The 16,646-nt window shown below is 41.9% G+C and overlaps 1 protein-coding gene across 3 annotated transcripts in view; it reads right to left on the bottom strand.

Annotated features, from left to right (window-relative positions):
• LRRC6 (leucine rich repeat containing 6) overlaps nucleotides 1-16,646 on the bottom strand; it is a 70,679-nt gene that overhangs the window by 47,784 nt on the left and 6,249 nt on the right. For all 3 annotated transcript variants that reach the window (XM_038555540.1, XM_038555539.1, XM_038555541.1), the window contains exons 2-4: nucleotides 14,263-14,430; nucleotides 10,002-10,079; nucleotides 1,625-1,797 (exon numbers count right to left, since the gene is read on the bottom strand). In XM_038555540.1, coding sequence (XP_038411468.1) covers nucleotides 1,625-1,797; nucleotides 10,002-10,079; nucleotides 14,263-14,430 — 419 coding nt within the window. The remainder of the gene's footprint in view (nucleotides 1-1,624; nucleotides 1,798-10,001; nucleotides 10,080-14,262; nucleotides 14,431-16,646) is intronic.

Below are 16,646 nucleotides of genomic sequence, written 5' to 3' on the forward strand. Positions count from 1 at the left end.
TGGGCCCATTGGAATCACAAGGGTCCATATAAGGAAAAGAAGGAGAAGTGTCAGGGTCAGAGTCAGGGAGAGATTGGAAGATGCTATAATGCTCGCTTTGGGGATGAAAGTAGGGGCAAGAGCTCAAAAATGCAGGGAAATGAATTCTCCCATGAGAGTGACAGAAGGAACACAGCCCTGACAACACCTTGATTTTAGATTTCTGGCTCCAGAACTATAAGAGCATAAATTTGTCTTGTTTTAAGCCACTACATTTATGGTAATTCATTACCACAGCAATAGGAAACTAATACAAAAGGAAAAATGCACAGAGAATGGGTAAAATATAAATTTAAAAGATTATCGGGATCAGTAAAATTATAAATCAAAATTATTATCTTGATATTTGGAAAAATAATTCAAGGTATGTTTTGGAGACTCCAATGGCTGGAGCAGATGGGCTGCAGGTTTCAGGCACCTGGCTGACAGCTGTCCCAGCTTCTATCCTGAACACCCAGCAATAACAGGGGATCGGCCCCCTTCCAGGGAAGTGGCTCATCGTGGTATGCTACAGGATCCATTTCTATGATATTCTGGTTCTCATCAGTTCTTTTTTTTTTTTTTTTAGTACATCACTGTATACTGATGATCAGCTTGGGTTATGTTTGAGCTAATTTATCATTCTATTCTAAATATATATTCCAGATTCAATTACCTGAGTCACTCATTCTCTTAATCAAAAAGATTTTACATTAGAAGAAATGTGTTCCATAAATCCAGTAATCTTGACTATGCACAACCCAGCAGTCTAAAAACAAATGTCCTCTGAAAATAAAAGAAAATGCCAATCACAAAGCCAATGCATCCATGCATTTTCTTGCAGAAGCACCGGGCTGCACACAGGTCAGAAACTCTCGGAATTACATGAAAATTAGTATTACTAGTTGAACAAAATCAGGTATATGATTTCTCTAGAAACTATTTGTTTTTCCTTAGGTTTCAAAAACATTAGGTTAGGGGAGATACTGCACAACAGGTTAATACATAGAGTAAAGACCCTCAAAGGAGTCCTTGGACCAGCAGCATCTGTGCTGAGAGTTTATTAGAAATGGAAAATCCTGGGTGCCAAGTCAGACCTATGAATCAGAAACTCAGGGGTATGGCCCAGAAAACACCACCCAAGTACTCCAAAGCATAGCAAAGTCTCAGAACCACTAACCCAACGAATGCATTAAGAGAAAACAATGATTAAAAAAATAATTATTATTATAAAAGCACAGTAGTTTAAAACAATGTACTACAAAGGTATATAGCTGTAGTCATCTCAAAAATTCTAAGCTTCTGGTTTGCTATTAGCAAAGATGAATGCCCTCCATGACTGTGATTTGCATTCATCAAGGAATAGTTCAGCTAAGCTCTGTTGTGTCCTGAACAAGAAAGGAGAAATGTATTTATTTTGCAAAAGTTTATTAAAGCTATTAAAACAACATTAAAGTTTAGTAAATTGAAGGATTAGTTTTGATTTTCTGGAAAACTCCATTCTCTAAAACCACACATTCCCTGACAATGCTGTGAATAAACAGGCATTATTGCAGTTGCTTGTTTTCATTTCTCCAAGATCTCTGCATCATTAAAAGAAGCGTACCTTTAACCGTTGAAGAGTTGCCACCACAAACTGCCTGTAGCCGTCAAAGTCAGCACACGGATTACCCATGAGAAAGAGCTCCTTCAGGTGGATATTGTGCTGAAGGGTTTTAATGCTGCTCAGCTCCCCAATGAAATTTACAGTCAGGTCGAGTTTTGTCAGCCCTTCACATCCTGTTGAAAGAAGTGAAAAGAAAACAAAGAAAAAAAAATCACACTGGTAATGAAATGTGTATAATAGCTCATAGCAGGAACAACGGTTGCAATATTTTAAGTATGCTGATTAATTGCATGGCTTACCAAGAAGTGGGTTTTCAGAAATATCAACTCAAAGGGTTAGCCCTGACTCAGTTCTCCAGGTGCATTTCCCCTTCATTCCTCCAGCCAGGGGAAATCACTTTCCCTGCCTGTAGCTGCAAGCCCTGGGTTGGTTAACATGTGGATTTGGTCACTATGTGCTGCTGGGGTGGACACGACATTGGGACAAAGCTCCCTCTAGAGAGGACACTTGCAATCTGTTCTGAGAATTTTGCCAGGTAGGACACATCTCACCATGAAGGGTGATGGCGAGAGGGGTCCCCCAAAAAAGGAAAGGCAGTTCATAAAACCTAGGCATCAGAATTAATATTTACAAAGGGTAGTAAATCTGCCCCATCCACCTTCATCACAGAGATGGCCGGGGCTACAGAAATCTGAATCAACGCCCTTTGCTCACGTCCCATGGGAACTTGGTAGTTAAGGGTGCAGACTTCAGAATTAGGCAGATAAGATTTCAAGTCCTATCTCGGTCACATCCTTGCTATGTGATGTTGGATAAATTACAAGGTTCAGCCTTCTTATCTGTGGTATTCTAAGAGCACTGGGACCCAACTCAGGGGTTGCTGTGAAGACAATATGATTCATGTGATGTACTTAGCACAATACTTGCCACCTAGAGCTTAGTAACCATTAGCTAGGATGAGAAATGACCCAATAAACACTCCAAGGAGGAAGAAGGATGCTTGCTGTCCCATGAGCAGAGAGTTTGCAGTTCCTCACTGTGGACTTAGGAAGAAGAGTTGACCTGGTTCATACAGCAGCCTCTGTGAGCTAGGTAGGATGGTGTCTCCTCCGTGGCTGGCTCGTGTTTGTCAGGCCAACCTGGCAGATTTTGTGGCCTTTAATATCTAAAGAGCCATCTCCAGCTGAAAACCCAGTCCTACCTTGTTGTGTACTCATTTCTTCTAATATCTACATGCTCCACTCTTCCCATACATTTCCTGACTATATCCTGTTTTTCTGCTGTTGTTTTTTGGCTATATAACTTAGGGCAAACTTTGGTTCCCGATATATTAACCTCACCAGTATGATGCAGATTCAGATGGGTTCACAGTTTTGCATCTGTTTCACCTTGGGCAAGGTTTTTCTCACATTGCTGAAGGCTATCCTATGGAACCAGCTCCATTAAATGCTAGTATTCTCTTCCTTACCCTTTTTTTTTTCCGACATTTTATTTATTTATTTATTCATGAAAGGCCCAGAGAAAGAGGCAGAGACATAGGTAGAGGGAGAAGCAGGCTCCTGCAGGGAGCCTGATGTGGGACTCAATCTCAGGACCCGGGATCACGACCTGAGTCAAAGGCAGATGCTCAACCACTGAGCCACCCAGGCATCCCATTCCTTACCCTTTCTTGATGTTAGCACCTGACTCCACCTTGTCCAGAATTCCATGTTTTCCTCCTATCTAGTCTTATCCCATACCAGAATCTTTGAAATAAGATAGTTCTACCTGAGTGCTTCCAGATGTAGGGCCTCACCCAATAGTCATCCCTCCATTCCTTCATTTATCCATTCATCCAGGAGTTACTGGGTACCTGCTATGACCAAGTTACTGAGCCAGGTCTTCAGAATAAAGTGGTTAAAAAAAATCTCTGGCATTTCACCTCAAGCTTATGTCTGATATGGAGCAAGGAGAAAAAAGATGGGCATTCTAGGAAAAAGATTCTTGGTGCAAAGAAGTGAATCTGGAGAAGCGGGCAGAACCAGAAGTAGGCAATGACCGTCATTACATTATAAGCCAGCCTAAATCAATATGTACTGGTTCTTCTTTCTCTATCCCCATTTGTTGTCCAGCCCACTGGTCCTGGCTTCCATCCTCAACATTCTACTAGGTCTGTTCCTCTCAAGGTGACCAAGGACCTTCACGTTGACAAATCCAACAGACCCTCTCAATCCATGATGTCACTAGAACAGTCTGTGCGTATGGCACAACTGACCATGAATTCTTTTTTAAAAATGTTTTTAAAACTCTAGCTTATTTTTTAGCTTTATTTATTTATTTTTAAATTATTGTTTTAATTTCAGTTAACATAGTGTTTTATTAGTTTCAGGTGTACAATATAGTGATTCAACACTTCCATATATCACCTGTTGCTCATCACATCAAGTGCACTACCTAATTGACCATGAATTATCTCTGAAATGTCTCAGTTGTGTTGGAAAACAGTGATACTACTCTCTCCTTGTTCTCTTCTATAATGTTTATTCCCGTTGATCTCTTTTACAGACTTTTCTACTCCATCAATGGTAATATGTCCCAGATTTCCATCCTTGACTCAGTATTCTCTTGCCTCATGTTTCTCTTGATAACAGTCGTGTCCTTCAATTCTGATGAGTCCCAAACAACAATCTCATATCTGACCATCCAATTGAATGTCATACTCCTGTTTCCAAGTGCCTATAAGACATCCCATTAGATATGCCTAAAAAGAATTCTCCATATTTCCTCTCACTCTCCTCTCAAGACAGTTTTCCTGCCTCCTTTATGTCTCAGTCCTACTAATGTCACCACCGCCATTTTGGTATCAGATGTGACTTTGATGCGAAGAGAGTCAAGTCACAGCGAACTTGAGTTTTAAGCTAAATTGTTCTCTCAGGCCCTTCACTTCATCAGTCACCAAGCCCTGCAGATCTCAACCCGTACATCCCTTCCACCTGCTTCTTACCTACTGTAATCCTATTGTCAACAGCCCAGCTCAGGTTCTTATCCTCTGTGCATGCAATATGGCATATCTCCTGAATAGCCTCCCTATATTTTGAGAAGAGGAAGGAAAGAAGGACAGAAGGAAGAAAAGGGTGACATTTGAAAGACTTCAACATGTTCAAAAATTTATGTATTTTTGATTTTGTTGTAATTTTATAGACGAAGGACCCTCCAAATGTCTATTATATTTTTCAAAGTGATAGATCTTACTTGTTCTTCTACTTGGCCTACCCATAAGAAAGTAAACCACATCTACCATCCTAGTGAAAAATTCTTGCTGAGCTAGTGAGGCTAGAGAAAGCCTCTTCTTCAGAGTTAGGTACTCCTTCCTTCAACGGAGTCCCACCCTCCAGCTCCTTTTCTTCAAAGATCCACCTCAGGGGCTCATGGGGGTGAGAAGGTCATTGAAATTGACAACATTGATTTCCCGACGGGGCAAAACTCACACTGTTAGAAACCCCACCTCTCCTTCCAGGTTAGGGTGGATAAGGAGGAGGGATGGAAAAAGAAGGCAATTCATTACATCCTGCTGAATCCAAAACGGGTCGGGGATTGGGGGGCGCGGGGAATTATGCTAGCTAGGTTTTGCCAACCAACAAAACATAAAAATAAACAAGCAAAAATCCATCTTATGTTTAAAATTATATTGAGATTTACTCAAGTAGGTGGCCTGGGTATGTATATCCATCTTCCTCCTCTCTTACTCAAACCTTTAAAATAAAATAACAAGTGCATATTTACCAGCACATTTACCATATGACGCATCCTGCCTCCCTACTGCTCATCCCTCCAAACATATCCTCCAACTACCCTGCACCCAGGGCCTCCCTCTTAGAGCTGGAAGGTGGCGCTCTCAAGAAGTGTCCAGGTAGAGGCCTGCAGAGGGCTGGGGACCTCCGTTCCCAAAGCTCAAAAAGACAATAGTGACGCTGCTGCCCTCTCGTGGCAGATGAACAAAACATACCAGGAAACAACTGTCCTTTTCAGAGCCTTCCTTAACAAAAACAAGCCCTGGACAAGCCAACTGAGAGTGAGAGTTTTAATTATTTCTCTGACATTACAGACTGACGTTTTGCCATCACAAAACATGCATACGGAGTAAATTTTGTTTTTCCACTTGTCCACATGAGAATGTGGAATGGGGCTGTAGAGTGGCAGCTGGAGAAGGATGATGGATTCCATGTTTAATGCAGAAAAATGTCCATGATGGAAAGAATCTTCCCAGTTCCAGCACTGATGATAGCTTTGGGGCCCTTGATCATGTTGGTGTTTTTGGTTTTGAGGATGAAAATTAAGAACATAGGATGAATACTTATGTCTTTGTTGAAGTATAACCTTGAAAGCCACCAAAATACCCATTTGTACACTAGGAGGCAAACAGGCTAAGATCCTAAGTAAAGTCCGCCTAATTTTAGCTATTGGCAGATGGGGGTGTGGCGGAGAGGGCAGCTTGCTTGCCTCTGCTCCAGGCCTCTGTACTCCAGAGTAAAGCCTGCCAGTCACCATGCCCTGCCCTCTCACACAGAGCCCTCAGTAGCCCTGGCAGCCAAGTGAGAGGCCGGATGTAGAAACAGAACCTCACAACCACAGAACAAGCCCACACCAGCCCACACCAGCCACCTAATTAGCCAAATCCTTTGTGATTATGAACAGACACAAAGTGTTACCAAGCATTTTAAAAATAAATAAATAAAAGCACAAAATAGAAGCCTGCAAAGTAAAACAGGAAACCTTCCAGAATGTAGAAGAACAAGACAAAGAGGTTTAAATAAGGAATACAGGGTAAGAGAAATGGAAGATTAATCTAGTACAACCATTTTAAAGAAGTTCTAGGGGAGATGAGAGAAAACAGAGGTGATGGATATGTCTACTACCTTGATTGTGGTGATGGGTTTCATGGTGTGCATATACCCAAACTCAACAAATTGTTTACCTTAAATACCTACAGGTTTTTAAATATCAATTATGCCTCAATAAAGCTATTTTTTAAAAGATGTATTTACTTGAGAGACAGAGAGAGAAAGAGAGAGTGCAGGAAGGGACACAGAGAGAGAATATCCAAGCAGACTCCCGTTGAGCAGAGTCCAACACAGGGTTCGATCTCACCAGCCATGAGATCAGGACCCGAGCCGAATCCATGAGTCAGATGCTTAACCAACTGAGAGCCAACCAGGTGCCCCAAAGCTATTAAAAAAAAAAAAAAAAAAAGACTATGCTCCAAAGAACACCATTAAGAAAGTTGACATGAAATCCCACAAAATGAAATAATATATCTACAAATCATATATCGGACCATATTTTAGTATCCAAAATATACAAACAGACCTTACAACTCAACAATAAAATGACAATCTAATTAGAAAGTGGGCAAAGACTGAATGAACATTTCTTCAAATGAGATACACAAATGGCCAATAAGCACATAAAAAATGCCTAGGATCATCAGTCATTAGGTAAATGGATATCAGAATCAGCATGAGATGCCACTTCACACCCATCAGGATGGCACCTATAAAAACAAACACGTAAATAAAAGCATAAAATAACAAGTGTTGGCGAGGATGTGGAGAAGTTGGAGTGCTCAGAAATTGTCGGTCAGAATGTAAAATGGTGCAACTACTCTGGAAAACAGTTCGGCAGTTCCTTAAAAAAGTTAAACAGAGAATTATCATGTGATCCGGCAATTCCACTCCTAGGTGTACACTAAATTAATTGAAAACACATGTTTAGGTAAAAACATGTACATTAATGTTCAGAGTAACTTTATTCACAATCAAAAAGTGGAAGCAACTCAAATGCCCATCAACTAACAAATGGGCAAACAAAATGTAGTGCATCCACACAGTGGAATGTTACTCAGCAGCAAGAGAGAAGGAAGTACTGATAACATGGCACCATGTGGATAAGCCCTGAGAACATCATGCTATACACATAAAGGACCACATATTGTGCCATTCCATTTTCATTAAATGTTCAGAATGGGAAAATCTGTGGAGACAAAGAATAGAGCAGAGGTTAGGGCAAAGAGGGAATGAGAGGGATGCCAATGGATACAGGGTTTTGTATGGGGTGATGGAATGTTCCAGAATTGGATAGTGATGATGGGCGCAGACCCTTATGAGTACATTAAAAACCACTGAATTGTATATTTTAAAATGGTTAGTTTATGGTGTGTGAATAATATATCAATTAAAAAATAAATGGTTCAAAGGATCCCTGGGTGGCTCAGTGGTTTAGTGCCTGCCTTCTGCCCAGGGTGTGATCCTGAAGTCCCGGGATCAAGTCCCACATCAGGCTCCCTGCATGGAGCCTGCTTCTCCCTCTGCCTGTGTCTCTGCCTCTCTCTCTGTGTGTCTCTCATAAATAAATAAAATCTTTAAAAATAAAAAAAATTAAAAATAATGGTTCAAAAATTTCAATTAAGAGACATTTTGAGAAAAAATTCAATTTTCCACATTCATCTTATTTTTTATTGGGGTATAATTGACATACAGCATTATATTTGTTTCAGGTGTACACCATAGTGATTTGATATTTGTATAGACTGTGAAAGGATCACCACAGAAGTCTAGTTAACATCTCTCACCTTAAGGAGTTACAGATTTTTTTTCTTTCTGTTGAGAACTTTTAAGATCCACTCTCTTAGCAATTTTCAAATATGCAACACAGCATAATTAATTATAGTCGCCATGCAGTGCATTACATCCTCATGACTTATTTATTTTATAGTTTTAAGGTTCGTACCTTTTGACTCCCTTCATCCATTTTGCCTACCTCCCCCTCAGCCCTGCCTTTGGTAACCACCAAATCTTCTGTTCTGTGTATCTCTGAGCTTGGCGTTTTGCTTTGTTTTTTAGATTCCACATGTAAGTGAGATCATATAGTATTTGTCTTTGACTTATTTCACTTAGCGTAATACCCTGGAGGTCCATTCATGTTGTCAAAAATGGTAACATCCTATTTTTTTTAATGACCAATATTCCAGTGTGTGTGTGTGTGTGTGTCATATTTTCTTTATCCAAAAAATACATTGGTTTCTTTTTTATATGATAAATTTGAGATGCACTAAAGAAATTAAATGTAAAAAATGCAATCATTAGAACCAGAACTTAATATAGAATACATTTATATTTAGAATCTATGAAAAAAAAGATTAATAAAGTTGAGTATATTAAAATGTAAGAATTCTGAATGATACTAGCATCATAATTAGAATAAAAGAAACAGTGGATTTAGGGGAAAATATGTAGAATACATAAATAAAGGACTGATATCTGGAATGCATATGAGCACATAAAAAAAAAAGATAAATCAACATAAAAATGACCAAAAAATATGAAGCAGTAATTCACAAAATAAGAAATACAAATACTCAATAAAAATCAGAAGGGCTATATGGACACTCAATAAATGAGATACAAATTTACTTTTATTTTATTTTTTTTAAGATTTTATTTATTTGAGAAAGAAAACATGAGAGGTAGAGAGAGATAGCAGGAGAGGAACAAGGAGACTCCCCTCTGAGCAGGGAGCCTGATGCAGAATTTGATCCCAGGACCCCAGGATCATGACCTGAGCTGAAGGCAGACACAGACGCTCAACTAACTGAGCCACCCAGGCACCCCAGTGAGATGCAAATTTAAAAAATTATTTGATAACAATGCCTTCCCATTAAAAAAAAAAAGATTACTTGTAAAAAGTGTTAATGACTTGTGTAAAAATGGGTACTCACATGAACTACCAATACAAAAGTAAACTGATGAAACTTTTTGGGCAAAAACTGGGCATTATTTTTCAAAATGTGCATATTTAAACCCAGGAATTCCATGCCTAAGTGTGTGTCCTATAAAAACATGTACACATGCACACAGAGTAAAATGTAGAAGAATCCTCATTGTGGCCATGCTTATAATAGCAAAATGCTGGAAACCACCCAAATGTCCATCTGCAGAAAATTTGTGAGATATACCAGTGTACAATCATTCTAGTAGAGAGCTCCCACATTTCCTGGATATCAAAGAACAAGGTAATTTCATGGAAGAAATCAATCTTTATAACAAGTCATAGTACGATCCTATTGGTACAAAGTAAATGAAACAAAACTACCTTCTATTCAACCAGGGGTTAATTTTAACACCGCTACCCCAGGAAAGGAAACTGGGTTAGGATGGAGGTGAAGTAGACTTTCCGTTTTGAAATATATGTACCTCTTTATTGTTTGAATTTTTTATCATAATAATTAAAACATAAGTCTCAGGTAAAGTGTTAATTTGAAAAGTGTATCTTTTGTTTAAGTGATACTGTTTAAACTTAGTTGTAATATATTCATAATAAAATATAAGAAGAAAATTCTTACCTTCCAAATTTTCAATTTTTTCAATGTTGTTTAAAGCTAAATTCAAATATTCAAGTTTCTTGAGTTTGCTAACATTTTCTGAAATATACAAACAATGTAGTTAATTAACCTTCAAGATAAAAGCTATTTTTACATAATCTGCGAAAATGATAGAGGGAATCTAAGCATCATTATGGTTATCAAAACCATGTTGCTTTTTCATGTCTACACCTGGACTGGACATTAGACATTGTTGGTTGCCAAATGCAGCATCATGTCTTCTTCCATCCTTCCTAATAGAATCCAGTTCTGCTCTTGTCTCCAGCCAGCTCTAATTCCAGGGAATCTGACTTAACCAAGCTGGGCCAGGGCATAGCAATAGCATGTCCCTTGCCAAGGACACCTCAGGAACCTAGGGTTCGGCCAACCAGCCGGCGGCAATCTCCTGGCAACTTTGTGATGGAGAAGGGGACATGCACAAGTGCTCCCAGTCAGATGAGAGGCGAAGATCTATATTCCATGCTTGGGGATTGCCTTTTTCTTTCTCCTGCTGGATGTGAAAAAGGAAGAAAGTGATATCCTTTTTGCTACCACAGTCATGTTGCAGCCATGAGGAAACCAGCTGTAGACTGGAGCCCACGCTAGGACAGGTGGAGCAGAAAAAACCACTCAACTCTGGAGCCTGCCCAGTCTCTAGACTTTCAGTTTAGATAAGCCACATTAAGTTGGGTTTTCCTTATTTGAAATCAAGCTCACCCTGACACACACAGGATTATTATTTTTAATAAATATGGAAGCTCTCAGAGGCAAAACAGCATAAATAAGTCAGAGAATTGCTATAGGATGGGGACATTTAAAAACACTAATAATATCAAAGCTAACATTGTCTACTTCTTTTTTTTTTTTTTTTTATGATAGGCACACAGTGAGAGAGAGAGGCAGAGACACAGGCAGAGGGAGAAGCAGGCTCCATGCACCAGGAGCCCGACGTGGGATTCGATCCCAGATCCCCAGGATCGCGCCCTGGGCCAAAGGCAGGTGCCAAACCGCTGCGCCACCCAGGGATCCTTCAAAGCTAACATTGTCAAGGGCTTATTATATGCCATGTACTTTTCTAGGTATTTTGCATATATGATGTCATTTTATCCTCATAAGAAACCTAATGGGGTAAAGATTACTATTGGCTCCCTTTTACAAATAAAAATATCTGGCAAGGTGCAGAGAATTAATCCACGGTTCAAGGTTAAGTGGTGAAGCCAGGAAATTTGACTTCAGAGCTTGGCACTAAAATCATTACACTACACCCTAAAAGAACAGCCCTTTCTAAGAGGACATGAATGTGAGAAACCCTGCTAGGGAATGTGCATGTAGGGTATCCCTCACTTAAATGACACCCCTGCCCATTTTCCATGGATATTAGGAAGATCAAACATGATGATTTATGTTATCATCACCCTTACCATCATTATATTTCATTAAAAATTTGGAAAATATATACGTGTTCACATAGACCTAAAAATAACACCTAGCCTGAACCTCAGCTGACTCATTTTTTAAAACGAGGATTTTGGAATAAATTACTCACGCTTCTCTCAGCAATTAGACAATTTTAAGTAATACTGGTGTTTCTAAACGGTTCTACAGGCTATACCTGAGCCTTCAATCGTCAATGGATTTGGAGTGCTCTATGTGCCCAGGATTATGACCAACACAGTGTGTAGTCTGTACCCTGAACAAAAAAACCTAGTTATTATAATTGCTAACCTGCAATAAGACATGTTCCTTCCCCATATTGGTTATATGCATAACCCTCTAAATGTGAAAAGAGTCTTCTGGTAGGAAAATATATATGTATATATATATTTGGGAAAGATTTCTTAAAGTATTCCTCAAGAATAATGGTCCAAATTGGTCAGGGGGAAAAAAAGGCTCTACAGATAAAAATGTATAGCATCTCTTGGACAGGGGGGAAGGGAGTTGTCGAACCATGGTTCTAGTCCACACTGTCCTGGAAGCAGTTCTCACCAATTGCTACAACCAGACCCACAGCCTTGAAGTGGACCGAAGCCATCCCCCAGTGCAAGTAGCTCTGCTCTTTAGGCCTCAGGCTCACTGGGAAGCTGTTACAAATGCAGATCTGGGGAGCCCACCCCCACGGATTCAGTCAGTAGGTCTGGGACCCCAGAAGGTCCTTGGCTCACACTTGGATCAACATGTAAGCACAGCCTCCCCTCCCCCCCCGCCCCCCAGCCCATCTGTATCTCCCAGTGAGGAACAGAGCTCCAGGAGAGGCAACTGTTTTTGCAAACTTCTACCTCAATGGCACCAGAGCAAGCCTGGATCCTAGAGAAATACTTTCGCTTGCTAAATAAGCGGCTACACGCCTATGGGTGGAGCAGCACTGAAAAATCCCATTATTAGGATTTAAAAGAGTGTTTAATTTAAGAATACTTTGGAAGCAAAAATTTAAGCTTTCTCACAGCTCTGAAAAGGCCTGAAATACTATGCTACTAATTAGTAATTGTGATGGACCCAGCTGTGGAGATTAAAATTTCGGGAACTCTTTTAGATCTGTACAATTAGGACGGCTCATTAATGCCCCCCTGCATAAAAGCTGGTGGTTTTCTGTAACAGCCTTTTTAATTGAACAATGTGCCAGAGTTTCTAATTTATGGCAAAGTGAAAGATGCCGAAAATAATTATCTGAAGAAATATAAAGAATTGTAATACATCTTCAAAAAAGAAAGAAAGAAAAAGATGGCAAATTCTCGGCTTGTTGCAACCAGAGGGCCAATTTTCAATTACCCACCAAACCAGGGGTAACCACCTCGTCAGGGTTTCTCAGCCTTAGAGATGCTAACGTTGTGGGCTGGGGAGCTCTTTCTTGTAGGGCCGTCTTGAGCTGGTAGGATGGCCCGCAGTGTTCCTGGTCTCTGTTCACTATCCATGCAGGTGTTCACCATCCATGGTAGCGAAACACACACCTAAAACCGTCTCTGGATGTTGCCAAGCACCCCTGCTGAGAACCAGCACCCATCCCCAGGGCAAGTTCCAGCAGAACCTACAAGCTGACCCCTGGCTCCAGAGCCACAGCCCACCGAGACTGCACTCCTTCTGCCTCCTGGACCCTAAGCCCATCCCTTCCCAACTTGGCCCCTACTTCCATGTGGATAGCCTGGGGGAACAATTTTCACACCAATGGGAGCAGCTACTATCTGAGTGAGCACAGTGCTCAAGAAGCATGGTGTTGCTTGTAGTCCCTGGCGTCTACCCAGCAAGGCTAAGTTAATTAACTGACCTAATTTCACACGATTTTAAGTAGCTGAGGCAGGGATCAAGCCCATCAGGGCCTGAGCCTCTTCTTGCCACTAAACTACAGGTTGCTCTTCTGAGGGTGGGGGACACTCCTATTTCCGGGTGGCAGGAACCCCTCGGAGTGACTCCACAGGCCTCCTTCCTCTCTGCCACTTAACTCATTCTTCTCCAGGGGGCTGCAGGGTGAGCCCACGTATCTGATGAAGGAACTGGGCATGCTCAGCACCCCCCACCTTGGTTTCTGGGATCTCCCTGCCAGCAGAGAGCATGGACTCTCGTCCTCCTACTGCCACACTGCCATACACAGGGCTGTGTGGGTAGGGCAAGCGTGTGGCTGCCCAGCCTGCATGTGACCAGGGGGACAGATTTAACCTGGGGGTGGTTTTAGGAATCCTTCTTGGCTGCAAGTCTAAACCACCTCCTCCAAAAGGTTTTGTCAGTTAGGATGCTGATATTTTGATCCATCTACCTCTCATTTCATTCCAAACGGGAGCAGTAAGTGCGGAGCGCCTCTGAAAGCCAATATGGAGCACAATGCCTTGCAGGGACACGTTCTCTGAAACTATGGCAGAACCAGCCACCCCGGGGAATCTGAGGAGGTTTACTCAACTTGCATACAAGCCTTTCAGTTCCACCGAGTGGTGCAAAATGCCTGGATTCTCTTCTCCTTCTTTCAAACATTTACAAAACCAGGCTACAAATGAGCAGGTCAACAAGCATGCTCCCACTTGTGAAGGCCCCTTGCAGCTTCTCGATAGCGTCCCTGGTGGTTCCCGGGCGAGGAGACTGAGCAGTGTGGGGGCCCCAGGAAAGGGTCCACGCACAGCTCCCCAGAGCCAGCGTGTCTATTTCCCCACGTGGCACTTTTTCCCTCATGTTGTCTTCCTCTAAGTTCACACTGCCCTCCCCAAAGTTCTCCCACTCAAAATGTCAGAGAGACCATGAGAACAAAATCCTGAAGACTTACCAATTTTTCCAATGAGGTTATTTTGGAGATAGAGGATTTTTAAATCCCGGCACCACTTGTCAATGTGTTCTAGTCTTTCTATTTCTTGCTGATGTAAGGAGAGCTCCTCCAGGGAAAAAATTATACAGTCATTGTGTTCAGCATTCCGTCTAATAAGATCTTCTGTGACTGAAAGAAAATGTGCTACATATTACATCTCCGTCCCTGGGCTCATCATCAGGTTATTATATTACAAATGCACTGGTTTTCCTTCCCAGTTAGATGTCAGTCCAGCAGGCCTGAATGAGTTTCAGATGGGGAGAGAACAGAGAAGTGCTGCCTCCTGCTGGTAACACCCTGGTGAGTCAGAGAGCTTTGGGTGTTTTTGTTTTTGTTTTTGTTTTGTTTTGTTTTTGCACAGGGTCTACCTACATCTTGCTGTCAGATTGGTGGAGAATGACCGAGAGGATGTTGATGTGGTATCATGTCAAACTGGATGAGATCCGCTAAGTGGGACAAGACAGGGCGACTTGGACCGAGAAGTACAGTCTGGCTCCCAGAGGGCAAAAATATGAAAGCATCTCCCACCACCCAGTTAGGAAAGGGCTATTCATTCAAGTGACATTTATGTTTTTTAAAATTTTATTTATTTATTCATGAGACACACACACACACACACACACAGAGGCAGAGACACAGGCAGAGGAAGAAGCAGGCCCCATTCAGGGAGCCCGATGTAGGACTCGACCCTGGGACTCCAGGATCAAGCCATGGGCCAAAGGCAGGCGCTAAACTGCTGAGCCGCCCAGGGATCCCCTCAAGTGACATTTATTAATCTAACTAAAGTTGAAGAGAAGGGAGAGGAGCACCTTCGATTTCACACTGCGGTCTTATAAAGCAGCTACCCTGTGGTCCGTTTCCAGGAGGAAGACAAGGAACCAGCCCCTCACAGGAGAAGGGTAGAGAGAGTCCCTGGCCCTCTGACATGGGATGCAATGGGGCCTGAAGGGGCTGGAGATAAGGCCCCAGTCAGTCCATAGCTGGTGCCAAGAGCAAGACAGGAATCTTCTTCATAAGACACACTCAACTTAAAGATGTGATGACAACGGACAGACCCTGCATCTGGTCTGCATCTGTTTAAAAACATCATTAGCCCATTTTAATGTCCACATTTTAGGTAGATGGTGGAATATTGCATTGTCTGCCCAAGAGACAATGAAGATTTATTTATTGCTGCTTACAGGGTGCCAGGTACCATCTTAAATGCTCCACATGTTTTGACATACGAGTATTCAGACTCGGCAGGGGAGGAAGTGAGGCATACGGAGCTCAAATAACTTGCCCCAGTCTTTGTGGCAAGTGCCAGAGCCAGGTTTTCAGTGTAGGTGTCTGGCATTGACCATGAGCTGTTGCCACTGTGCTTCACCACCCCAAATGGGAGCAAGTGAGGAGCATCTAGAGACTTCTAGAGGCCCCTTCAATGGTACAGGCTCCTCGAGCTGGGACAGAGGTCTTCACAGCCCCCTGAGCTGCCCCACTTCCACGTCACATCCTTAGAGGGGGAGTTTGCCTTTAAAATAAATAAATAAATAAATAAATAAATAAATAAATAAATAAATAAATAAATAAATGTGCAAATAGATAGGAATTCAATCATTTGTGTGCAGTTAACTGAACACCTGCTACTTCTAGTGGTAGGAGATGGGATTGCTTGCCATGACAGTTCTTTGGAAGAAAGACAGGGGAAATGTAAAGACCCAGAGATTAAAATACCGTACATGGGGAACGTTCCTGCTCTTCTAAACTCTGGTTCAACCAGTCGGTAGGGATGGCTACAAGCCAGGTCCTCGGGAGAAGCAGGCCAAAGAGGCAGGGAAGGAAGGTAATAGGGCAGCCCTGCCCACCTTGGCTTGCTGGGGTCCCTAGGGCCTGCTGCACTCTGCTGTCTCTGGATGCCACGGCTAGTATGCAAGCCAGTGTAAGCAAAAAACAACTTCCCGAAAACCAAATCTGTAAGAGAAGGGCATTAAAACTACTCTCCACACATCCCACTGCCAAAGATGGTTCTAATAGCTTAAATCAACTGATAACAAATATATGGGGGCAGCTAAGTTGAGGGCATGGTGAAGCTGTGTGTAAGGTCAGATGTATTAGCTGTCTCTGGAATTACATGAATTCTCAGTAAGGATGTAACAGGGATTAAGGGGTTGAGATGGCACGACCAAAGTTATCTCAGCTGCCCTAATGTAATGTGGGAATTATTCACTACTACAAAGAAGACCCTCAGGGACTGGTGGGGTATCTGTAACGTGAGCTATACCAATCCATGGAGCAGGGGGCTGGGTCTTTGGAGGCTTTGCTGGAGTCAATGGGGCCAGGAGGATGTGCCCATTCAGAGCCCATGC

This window comes from Canis lupus, chromosome 13, assembly GCF_011100685.1.
Source record: "Canis lupus familiaris isolate Mischka breed German Shepherd chromosome 13, alternate assembly UU_Cfam_GSD_1.0, whole genome shotgun sequence".
In the NCBI taxonomy this organism is placed as follows: domain Eukaryota; kingdom Metazoa; phylum Chordata; class Mammalia; order Carnivora; family Canidae; genus Canis; species Canis lupus.